Source organism: Oncorhynchus clarkii, chromosome 5, assembly GCF_045791955.1.
Source record: "Oncorhynchus clarkii lewisi isolate Uvic-CL-2024 chromosome 5, UVic_Ocla_1.0, whole genome shotgun sequence".
Lineage (NCBI taxonomy): Eukaryota > Metazoa > Chordata > Actinopteri > Salmoniformes > Salmonidae > Oncorhynchus > Oncorhynchus clarkii.
In genome coordinates this window covers 40793969-40806001 of record NC_092151.1, presented here as the reverse complement: position 1 = coordinate 40806001, position 12033 = coordinate 40793969, and the positions used below count along the sequence as shown (strand labels likewise).

The window sequence follows — 12033 nt, the reverse complement described above, 5'->3', positions numbered from 1 at the left end:
GTTACACACTTAAATACAAGGTGTACATCCAGGTGTGGGATATTGATAATTTGTCTGGTTACAATGTGACCCGGACCCTGGCACGTGTTTGCACTTGACTTGCTCCCTACTCCGTAGTCTCAATTTCCTGGAGTGACGTCGTTGTTCGCAAGACTAGCTAACAGTAGCTAGCTAATGTCAAATCTAACATGTTCTATATGTGCTTGCTGTTTAGATCAGGCTAAGACATTTAGAAGATTCATGTGGCTTGTACACATACATAGCTAGGAAACCACACACCCTCTAAAGTCAATAGCACTGCAGTATATTAGCTAGCTAACGTTAGCTACTTGAAACTCACCTGACCATTAGCTAGCTAACGTTAACTTGGCTGAGCTGTCCACTGATTTGATAAATCAAGTTACTAACTAACTATGGTATCAATTTACATCGATATGCAACTGTTATGTGTGTGAAAAGCAACCTTACTATTCACGCGACAGCGGCGTAAACAAGTCCCATTCACCTTGGCATTTAAGCTAGTTAGCTTGCTGGATAACTTAACTATGTAGCTATGCCATTAGCTACTGCATTATAACGTTACTGAAACAGGCTAACCCCTACTGCCCGTTATGAATTTTACTGCACTAAGAAAACAATGTACTAAAATGCAACCCAAATAACACATTCGCTAACTAGCATCACTACCATTAGTACGGTAATTATATCTACACTAATAGTTAATGTTACAAAAGGTATTTCGCTAACGTTACTCTAGTTCGCTTTAAGTTATCTGGCTAGTTAGCGAATAGCGTACTAAGCCGTGTTGGTGTTATGCTCTGTCACGCCGTTAGCTAACAGCTAACGTTAACGTTGCCGCGTTAGTTGCAATGCGAAGAGGACAATAAAATACAATTTCACGAAAACAACATGTCACAGCCTCACTATAAACACTTCACCGTGATCCTGGGGAAATCACCAACCATTTACAAATATTTGTGCCAGGCAACAATACTCACTTGGCAGTCAACGGGTGTCCAGTTTATCGCGGCGGTTACAGGGGCTGTTACCCTCTTCGCTCCGCTGTTTTCTAACCACCTTTCGCCATCTTTACCAAACGACCAGAGTCGCGTATTGGTCACGTGACGTTTAGCCCGAGAGCTGGAATTTTCAGGCGCGAATTCCTAGCACTCCGTCGATAAAAAATGATATCCAAGTGGTCGCGGGGCGTCCGTTGGCGATCAGCAATCGATAAAGAAAAGAATGTTGACATTTCAAGCATAATTTTAAACCTTACAGATTCCAGAAACAGAGTGCTAAACCCTCGTCACGTGACCGCGTGAAGTCTTTGAAGGAAGTGACGTCCAGTCGACGTTTTCTCATTATGCAAAATATGTCATTGGGAACCCCCATTTTGGTAAGGTCAGGGTAAAACATTTGCTACGTTATTAGAGGTCTGTGTGACATGTTTCAAATCATGACGGCGTTAAGGTCTAATCCTTTGTGCTGCATGTTTATATATTGCACAAATCAATCAATCAATAGTAACCCAATCTAAATCATAGAGACCCAAAAAGCAAACAGCAGCATAGAGGCAAGGAAAATCTCCCTGGAAAGTCGAAACCTTGAGAAGGACCACTCAGATGGTGACCTCCCCGGCTGCATTACTTCATGCTTTTAATAGCATCAATAATAAACAGAAAATATATGTGATATATAATAAAATAACATTTTACACAATCATTCAATGTTATACCGTGCAGGGTCAAAAATATTGTACAAATAATACAGAGAAACGATGAGGAAGACATACATTTTTACAAAATCATGAGGTCTAGATAAAAAGGCAGTGTGAAAAGTTTGTTGACAAAATATAAAACAGCCACAAACGAAACCTGACACACCAATACCAAAGTACAGAGAGAGAGTTTAGACTGTTTTTCAATTTGTTGTTTACTCAGATTCTGTAAAATACTTATTTTCAGAAGGTAATTATTTAATGAGGATGATGATAATGATTCATGTTGATTAATTAACTCCCCAAAACAATGTTAGACAGCGCCGCCTGTTGGCTCTGCTTTAGAACTACCGTCCCTTTAAATGTTTACATGGCTCCCTCCCTTGAATGAGTTACATTAAAACATGGCGGAGGGGAGGAACTGTGGAAACTGCCTGGGCTGAATAATTTCAAAGGAAAACATACAAAAGTGACCTTTGTGGAGACGGAGGAGAGTGTACGAAGGCAGAGAAGAGGTGGGATGACTGTTGTATGACGCTGGGGACATACGGGGAGACACGGCTTCTGGATATTGTTTTACTGCAACAGAAGAGTGGACCCGAAGCCTTTTTCGCATAAATACAAAAAACAATCCAGAAATGAACGGGGTAAGTTGGCTGTAACAATTCGTCAAATGTGTACTTTGTTATTTTACAAAAAATATGTTACATTAATTTAGGACAATAGAGGGGAGTGGACTGTTATTTCTATGCTAGTTAGGTATTGGTTTTAACGTTACTTGATCAATGTCCAACATTGTTGCATGATGTTAGCTAGCATGGTTAGCTAGCTAACTATACGTTATTCTCCCTACTCCAGCTAGCTACTCCTATCGGTTGAATAAGCGAATGGTCGAAATAAAAAGTTAGTCGCTTTTAGTGGGCGAGGCATTTGTAACTCAAATATACAGCCACGTTTGCATGTTCTCGAAAACAACATGTTTGTCACAAATAATGTGAATAAGCGAACGGTCGAGCTAACAACCAGGAGGCCCGTATGTTGTGCGGGTGTGTTTAGTCATAGTTAGCCAAATTAGGTTGCTGGCTGGCGTCACTGCTAGTGTATTGACACAGGTCTCCTCTTTTTCATGAGACCAGTTCAGGTGACTGCCAGACATTACTCAAGAGTTGTTATGGTCGAATGTCCTCGACATTAACCTTTTGGAAAATTAATTTCAACGTTATGTTATTTACATTGTTGACGTCTCCACACACACAGCAACAGCAAATTATTGATGGTTTCCACCACTTCCTTTGACAGGACATGGTACTAAACAGCCACTCCATCACTCTCCTGGGCCACAGCAAGTCCAAATCACCTGTCCGTGATGAGATGACCATCAAACTCATTCAGGAGGGAAAGTACGCTGGATGCTGCTCTATACAGAATGAAACACAGAGGCAAGCGGATGGTATGTAGTGTATTCATTGAACTACTGCAGTGCATGTCCTGGTCTTTCTATTTGCCTCTTTCCTGCAAGTCTACACATTCTACCATCGGGTGGAGTGAAATTTTTACAGTTTTTAATATGATATCTGAGCGAGAGTGACTAACAAAATCAATGGGGCCATGTGGGTGGTAATTTGACCATGATTAGGCATTGCCCATACCTGGCCTAGATCAATGTGTATAGACATTATGTGGCTTAGTGAATACTGAGTAAAATGTGTGTTTACATGAAATCTTAAACATGGCTGCATGATGAGGTTGGCTTCATCATGGTCCATCACTTCACCCCTCATTCAAAAATAACATTCTCATCACATCTGAGGCGCTGTGGGTTTAGTCTGTGGCATCTCGATAGTCTAAAGTTACTTATTCTTGTTTCCTCAGTTTTTGATTGCTTTTGTACATTTCATGTCAAATGGGCTATGTGAATGAGATGAAGCCATTATGAACGCTGTTATATCCTCATCTGACTTCCTCTTTGCTTGCCCCACCCAGCAGCCAGGAGACTGAACTCTGAGGCGGCATGCGTCCTGAAGCTGGCAGACATGGAAGAGAGCCACAGCCAGTGGCCCTGCAGGACAGATGAGAACCAGCATCAGTCCTCCCAGCAGCTTCTCCACTTCTCCCCAGTCTCCTGCCTCCGTTCCCCAGCTGATGTCTCCTCCCCTCCTGCCCCCAGTAACAACATCACCCACACCCTACTCGCCAACAACACCACTGCTCACCTCGCCAACCAGAGGAGGGACATCCGACGCAAGGCCAAAGGGAAGAAGTCAGCACTAAGAATGTAAGCTCTCACTGGATGTCACACACAATCGCATTTTGTCGGGTGTTTTCATAACTAAAAAACACTTGTTACAATAGCTAGGGACTGTCAAATGCATGCACTAAACTGGAGCATGTGAATAATTATGTAAAAAGGGTGTATTATAATTGGAATTGGTGAACTGCAGAGTTTGTGCGTCTCCCATGTACACATATTCGGAGTGAACTGAACTTGAGGTAGTGGTGGCTTTGTGAGAATTGTTATTTCAATCAAAATACTACTCATTACAGAGTAAGCCATAAAGCTTCATATGATGCCAATTTTTTTCCCCCTTTTGTTTCATCACAAAACCAGAGAGCAACCTCTGTCTGAAGTCCATAAAGCATATTGCATGTAACAAACAGTTACATGGTCAAGCAAGTTAATGTTTCCTACATTTTCAGACCGCCAAACAGCTATTGACTTAGAACCAAAGAAAGTTACCGCAAGTCACAAAGAAAACCGGAGCTGCCTCCACTATTCCAGCACCATTTCAACATCAAATACCTATGCTTGGTCTAATACAGTGACAACTAAAAGATAGCAAAAACAATATAGTCTAATCAACGTAAAATTGTGATATGTGGCTGTCCATGCTTCTGATTTCTGTGTGCGTGCACGTTCGTGCAAGTAGAAAAAACATGTTGACTCTCGCCAATGCCATCCTCCTCTTTCATGTTGACCAAACAGTCTATCATTCTGTCATACATTACACAATTGAAATTTGTGTTGTCGTAGGTAACCGAGCTAAAAATGCTTGCTCGCTAGCCTAACTTCCTTTCATGAGCAACGTTAGCTAGTTAACGTTAGCCTTCTACATCTAGCTACACATTGAACTTCTATTCTCTCAGGCCAGGGGTAGGGCTGTGGCGGTCACGAGATTTCGTCAGCCGGTGATTGTCAAGCAAATAACTGTCAGTCTCGCGGTAATTGACAGTTAACATAAACACAACATTAGCATCTCCTAGCTTCCACACACAGCCTACAAGCCATTTAAAAAGTCTAATAAAGCCATGTAATATATCCTACACATCACAATAAACATTATTTATTTTAGGCTATACGAGTTCATTTAGCAGACAAGATTTGCATAAAATTCCGTGGCATTATTTTCTAATATGAATTAAACAAAGCTGAATAAAATATAAATCATTTCTCTAAACGATTTGAGTGAGTGTGCACATGCGGCTATTCTGTGAGCAGTTAACAAATAAATAGTTACTCGTATATGGTTAATTTTGAGTTATTAATATAACTTCAGTTGTTTTACAAAAGTTGGGCTGTATGTTTTGATGTTTGATACATTGTAAGGCTGCATGATGAGACTCTAATGATGATGATTTGAAAAAGTCTCTTGAAAGGCTTGAGCTCTGCTTTGTTTTTTTTGCGCGGTCTATACACACCATCAGTCTCTCATTCACAATTTGACAAGCACTTGATAATGAATTTCACGGCGGCATTATGCACCCTAAAAAAATCCATGCCTTTTGCGGCCCGGAGTGCTGCGTTGTGCCCTTCTCCGTGAGTGTGCAGCGCCTCTTACTCACATGGTGATAATTTATAATTCACAAGTGATAGGCTAATATTGTCACCCATCAGACTATTCTTGATTTAATCTTAACTAAATAGTAAAGACGGCGACGGCGGGTTTGTGCCATTAGGCGACGTTGTTGCCGGTGATGTCTGGTGAGGACCTGCCTTACAACAGGCCTACAAGCCCTCAGTCCAGCCTCTCTCAGCCTATTGCAGACAGTCTGAGCACTGGTGGAGGGATTGTGCGTTCCTGGTGTAACTCGTGCAGTTGTTGTTGCCATCCTGTACCTGTCCCGCAGGTGTGATGTTCAGATGTACTGATCCTGTGCAGGTGTTGTTACACGTGGTCTGCCACTGCTAGGATGATCATCTGTCCGTCCTGTCTCCCTGTAGCGCTGTCTTAGGTGTCTCACGGTACGGACATTGCAATTTATTGCCCTGGCCACATCTGCAGTCCTCATGCCTCCTTGCAGCACGCCTAAGGAACGTTCACACAGATGAGCAATTGTTAATTAATGCTACTTCATAATTTTTTTTTAACAGAGCAGTGAGCAGGAATTCCCAAAACCGCAAAGTAACCGACTACTATCCCATAAGGAGAAGCTCCAGGAAAAGCAAAGCGGAGTTGAAGGTGAGCGCAAAGTGCATTTATTACCTTGTAATATTTAAAGCATTGACCACTTCCATGCTGTTATATACCAAAGATTTTGTGGTGTACTGTGCAGATTATTGAGAGATAAACAGGGCTGCTTCCTGCATTATCCCACGCCCCCATGCACGCGCCATGTATATTTCTATGGGCTCAAGCACTGTTCATGACAAACTATTCACACCCTTTTTGTTGGTGGAGAGGATTTTGCAAGTTTTAAAGCTTATTTCCTGCAATTCTGTACATTTTTCCATGTCTAATGTGATATTTGAGTGACAAATTACAACAATATCTATGGGCTAAAAAATAAATAAAAACACATTAGCTGACATGGGCTAGTTGATATGGACATTTGACAAGTTCTAATATAGAGCTGTGGTGATAAACCAGAAATGACAGACACTGACATTGCATTCCTCTTACGTTGGTGATTTTGCTACACAACGTTCCTGTAGATGTGTTCTAAAACCATTATGTGGTCGACAGTAATGGCCCATGCATTGTTGATTCCTGCTATGGAAGTGTCTGCCTGTCCCTGTTTTGCAGTCGGCTGCTGACTCAATCCCTCTCCCCACTGCACACGGAGGAGGGAGCGATGCGTTCTGAGAAGCACCGTTGCATAAAATACTATTGCGACAAATACATTTTCAAAGCAACTAATGTTTTAGTTACAGAGGAGAGTCACAGCTTTCTGTGAGTGTATATAATGCGTTTCTCACCACTTAATATTGGATTCATGGCACCACTTTACAACTGGAGTAGGCTATGCAGTATGGGTTTTGAAGCGCCTACAGAGCCGAGTGGAGCGTGCCATTTTCACTTAATAGGCTTACATCTAGTGGCCTAGCACTGGACGTTTTTTTTTGTTGTAGGACGTTAGATTACATTTACTGGCTAGCTATCAACAATATCATATTCAGAGTTAGCAATCTAGCTAGGTGTTTTGAGTTCCCATTTCCTCAAGTGGTAAATAATATAGCCTAAATGCCAATATGCACAAATTCTCTTAAGAGCCCAAAATGAATCTGATCGTATTTGGATAGGTAACACATCAAAATACAATCATGCATTTTTCCTATATATATTATCATAGGCTACCATCTTTCTTACTTGGCACTGGAAATAATTGTCTAGAGCCCTGCCACCATTTTACTAAATAAATCAATGTTTTGTCGTATGTTGTTATTGAGCAAAATAGTTAATTTATCACTGACTTTTTGTCCATATCCCCCAGCTCTAGCACCTCCCAGGAAAAAAAATATTTATCTGAAGTTATCGATTTATCATTGCACATTTTTTCCCCCTTCAATTTATGGATTTTTGTCCATATGGCCCAGCTCTAGTACAGTAAATAAAAGTAGTGTAGTTCAGAGTTGAGTATATTATACTGTACTGAACTATACTCTAATTTACTGTACTGAGCTCAACTATGTTGTAATTTGTTGTCCAAACTTGTGAAACATGGACGTCTATGATTGGTTCAGATTTGGTCTGGACCAACCAAAAATGGTCTTGTTTGGTGTTGTTTTTTTTTTTTTTGCATTTCTGTGTAGTACAGATCAGGGACCTATGATGAAATTCTGTTACCGGGTGTAAATCCACTTCACTTAATGCAGTTAAATAACCAAAATATGTTTTTCAAAGTTGAGGCGTCATGTCATAGCTGACACAATTATTTCTGTAGACATCTTTTGAATCTTAATTTGGAGCAGATATTTAATGTTTTAAACTGAGGGAGATTTTACCTAAATTCTGTTACCAAACTTTGCATCTGCACAGTTCTTCTAGTAAGTGTTTGTGAAATGTTCAGTGTAAATTTGTTAAAAGTAGTCCTTGTACAGAGTTGTATGATTTTGTTCAACTTTTTAAATCAATGGTTTTAGTTTGGCCATACATTTTAAGTGAAAAATTGGTGGAATTGCCCCAATACAGTATGGGGAGCATAGAGATACTGTTAACTGGTTCTCTGGCTGACTGCTATTGCCTGAGCAGAGATTAGATGACCATTATTCTTCATTCCTTAAAGTCATCAAATAAATAAAGTCATGACTGAAATAATGTATTATTTCATATCAATAGAAAAAGAGGAAATAACTGTTTACCCAATGTGGACCTGACAGTGTTCATTATTTTTGGCTTTGGAATTTCCATTTAAAAAGCTCATCATTTTAATGTCATTTCATAATGCATTTAAAGGCTTTCAAAAATATTATCGAACGGAAATAACCGACACTGAACCAACCTCCAAGCACTAATCGCTCAGCACTAGTAACTTTGCAGTTTAACTTTTTTTATTTAGAAAGGAGAAAGGTTCATAACATTTGAGATTAGCTATACTGCCATTAGCAACTGTGAATAAGGACTTGTGTTCCTTCAAATGTGGAGCCAAATTTTACATTTCTTATTATGTCCTCTCTGCTTGGATTCTCTTACAGTGTGAACAAAAGAAACACATCGACGATCTGATCATAAATGGGATCGAGGAAGGAATGGAGGTACACTCATTGATCACAGCGCTTAGCTAATCTGACTGAGAGGCCCTGTATTTGAAAACCTTGTTGCTATGTTCATACTGACGTATCATGAAATGCATCTCACAGTTTTCAGATAAATAGTGTGTGATACTAAGTTCATTTTATTATTTCAAGACTATATTGTATTCCATGAGTGAAAGTGTACATTTGGAAAATATTCAGACCAAATGTCCAAATGGTTGTTACATTACAACAGTTATTCTAAAATTGATTAAATCATTGTTTTGCCTCAATCTACACACAATGACAAATGACAAAGCAAAACGTTTTTTTTTGTATTAAATAAATTGCAGATGTATTAAAGTATTCAGACCCTTTGCTATGAGACTCTAAATTGAGCTCAAGTGCATCTTGTTTCCATTGATCATCCTTGATGTTTCTACAACTTGATTTACCACAGTCCACCTGTGGTAAATTCAATTGATTGGACATGATTAGGAAAGGTACACACCTGTCTCTAAGGTCCCAAAGTTGACAGTGCATGTCAGAGCAAAAGCCAAACCATGAGGTCGAAGGAATTGTCCATAGAGCTCCGAGACAAGATTGTGTCGAGGCACAGATCTGGGGAAGGGTACCCCAAAATGTCTGCAATCGGGGGAGAAGGGCCTTGGTCAGGGAGGTGATCAAGAACATGATGGGCACTCTGACAGAGCTCAAGAGTTCCTCTGTTTAGATGGGAGAACCTTCCAGAAGGACAACCATCTCTGCAGCACTCCACAAATCAGGCCTTTAGTAGAGTGACCAGATGGAAGCCGCTCCTCAGTAAAAGGCCCATGAGAGCCCACTTGGAGTTTGCCAAAAGGCACCTAAAGGACTCCCAGACCATGAGAAACAAGATTCTCGGGTCTGCCGAAACCAAGATTGAGCTTTTTGGCCTGAATGCCAAACGTCACGTCTGGAGGAAAGCTGGCACCATCCCTACGGTGAAGCGTGGTGGCAGCATCATGCTGTGAGGAGGTTTTTCAGTGGCAGGAACGGGGAGACTAGTCAGTATTGAGGGAATGATCAACAGAACAAAGTACAAAGAGATCCTTGATGAAAACCTACTCCAGAGCACTCAGGACCTCAGACTGGGGAGAAGGTTCAACTTCCAGCAGGACAACGACCCTAAGCACACAGCAAAGACAATGCGTGAGTGGTCTCTGAATGTCCTTGAGTTCCCAGCCAGAGCTGAGACTTGAACCTGATCGAAACATCTCTGGAGAGACCTGAAAATAGCTGTGCAGTGACACTCCCCATCCAACCTGACAGAGCTTAAGAGGATCTGCAGAGAAGAATGGGAGAATCTCCCCAAATACAGGTGCGCCAAGCTTGTAGCGTCATACCCAAGAAGAGACTAGGCTGTAATTGCTGCCTAAGGTGCTTCAACAAAGTACTGAGCAAAGGGTATGAATACCTATGTAAATGTGGTGATTTAAGAACCTGTTTTTGCTTCGTCATTATGGGCTATTGTGTGTAGATTGAGGGGGGGAAAACATTTGAATCCATTTTAGAATACGTCTAAAGTAACAATGTGGAAAAAGTCGAGGGGTCTGAATACTTTCCTAATGCGCTGTATATTTATTCCCCAAATGGTACAGGTGCAGCATATAGAGGGGAAGGGTCGAGGAGTGTTTGCCACCCAGTGTTTCGATAAGGGCCAGTATGTGGTGGAGTACCATGGCGACCTGCTGCAGGTCACTGATGCCAAAATGAGGGAGGCCGAGTATGCTCTTAACCCTGCCACCGGCTGCTACATGTACTACTTTCAGTATCTCTGCAAAACATACTGGTATGTCAAACCACTCTCTTATGCGTGTGGCATCTCTCTGGTATAGCCGCAAAACTATTTCAGCGTTCTCACGATTGGCTGCTCACTAATGCAGTATTTGTTTTAAGTTTCATGGTGTAATAACTTTTCAACCATAAACTGTTAGATTAATCTAATATCAGCGGCGGGGGGGGGGTTTTCTCAACTGCATCTCCCTCTAGTGTGGACGCCACGAAAGAAACGGGGCGCATGGGTCGTCTGATCAACCACAGTAAGAACGGCAACTGTCAAACCAAACTCCATGACATCAACGGGATGCCTCACCTCATCCTGGTGGCATCGCGAGACGTCGATGAGGGCGAGGAGCTGCTCTACGACTACGGCGACCGCAGCAAAGCTTCCATCGCAGCCCACCCCTGGCTCAAACATTGATGGAGACATGATCCAGCTCAAAGAAAAGGGAAAATGCTAACAACACCTTGGTTTCTTAATAGATCGTTTTTTTAAATGTAAAAATTGCCTTAGCAACAGAATGTGTCATCACATTTTTTTTTCTTTTTGAAAGGGAGGGGGTAGTTTGTGTGCTTAGTGGGGAGGGAGTTTTTGAGGAGGGTGGGTTAGGTTACAGTGACTTAAACACACATTTAGATTGAGGTACACCTTCTAAATGTCTGGCGACATCAATACTTTTAATATATTTATCAGTCTATGAAACATGCTAGTTTTTTCCAGCACATTTCTTTTTGTATATTTTGTATTACCGGTAGACCAGTGCTTCCACGGCATGCAGGTTGTAGTTCAGTGTTCTGCATTTTTATACAAAGTTTTTCTTAATTGGTTGTATGGTAGTTAGTTGCTAAGCAATAATTATATTTATGGTACCAGAACCCTTTCTGGTTGATGCAGAAAACATAACTATTAGATGCAATTAGTCTTTAAAAGGTTCCAAAAACTGTAATAGGATTCCAACCATTGAAACTCACACTTTATTTGAAATGTCAACTTTATGCTATGTTATGTATAGTTGTTTTATGAACTTGAACAAATCTGTACCTCTAACACACAAAGCTGTCAATGTCCACAAACAAATGCTCCATGAGGAAGTATTTAAATATGTATGCTCGGGTGGAGGCATCATTGAATAAACAGGTTTTATGCAAATTATACCCCAGCTTGCTTTTGTCATGATGTCGGACTCTTCTTTTTTCATTTAAACACCTTGCTGATTACAAAGCTGAATTTGAGGACAATGGATTGATGATTTGTATAACTACTGTTCAGAGGGCATCAGATCCCCTCTAATATTTAATGTTGATTGCATGAGGTTGGCTTAGTGAGATACATTTCCAAACGGAACGTTCTAAATTAAACATTTCCCACGCGGACTGTTTTTAGTGATGAAAAAAGTAGTTCCATTAAGTGGCCATCCAAGAAGGCTGAAGGTCATTGGCCACAGATAAACTGACATCAAATCACACATCTACAGTAGCTTTAATTAGACTGATCATGACATACTTTCACAATTAAAAATCAAGTGAAAAATCTACTAGGCAAATT

The 12033-nt window shown here is 40.8% G+C and overlaps 2 protein-coding genes across 5 annotated transcripts in view; one reads left to right on the top strand and one right to left on the bottom strand.

The window, feature by feature from the left end:
• The window catches only part of LOC139408846 (strawberry notch homolog 1 (Drosophila)), a 30021-nt gene extending 28680 nt beyond the window's left edge, over window positions 1-1341 (bottom strand). Inside the window, exon 1 of one of the 3 annotated variants that reach the window (XM_071153229.1) lies at window positions 999-1341. The gene's annotated coding sequence lies outside the window, so the exon portion shown is untranslated. The remainder of the gene's footprint in view (window positions 1-998) is intronic. The other 2 variants (XM_071153228.1, XM_071153227.1) reach the window with 2 other exon arrangements.
• A 761-nt stretch (window positions 1342-2102) lies between these two features.
• On the top strand, window positions 2103-11647 carry LOC139408845 (N-lysine methyltransferase KMT5A-A-like). 2 transcript variants are annotated; one of them, XM_071153226.1, is made up of 7 exons: window positions 2103-2364; window positions 3017-3167; window positions 3704-3992; window positions 6087-6174; window positions 8628-8687; window positions 10307-10497; window positions 10698-11647. In XM_071153226.1, the coding sequence occupies exons 1-7, from the start codon at window positions 2356-2358 to the stop codon at window positions 10906-10908; spliced, it is 999 nt and encodes a 332-aa protein (XP_071009327.1). In that variant the 5' UTR covers window positions 2103-2355; the 3' UTR covers window positions 10909-11647. The 2 variants fall into 2 exon arrangements, with proteins under 2 accessions (XP_071009327.1, XP_071009326.1); XM_071153225.1 differs by having other exon boundaries at window positions 2104-2364; window positions 3701-3992; window positions 10698-11642.
• Window positions 11648-12033: the final 386 nt, after the last annotated feature.

Excerpts from the sequence above, each read along its gene's own strand:
- LOC139408845 (XM_071153225.1), top strand. Across the intron at positions 3,993-6,086 it reads AAGAAGTCAGCACTAAGAAT|AGCAGTGAGCAGGAATTCCC; the intron begins GTAAGCTCTCAC and ends TTTTTTTAACAG. Across the intron at positions 6,175-8,627 it reads AAAGCAAAGCGGAGTTGAAG|TGTGAACAAAAGAAACACAT; the intron begins GTGAGCGCAAAG and ends ATTCTCTTACAG.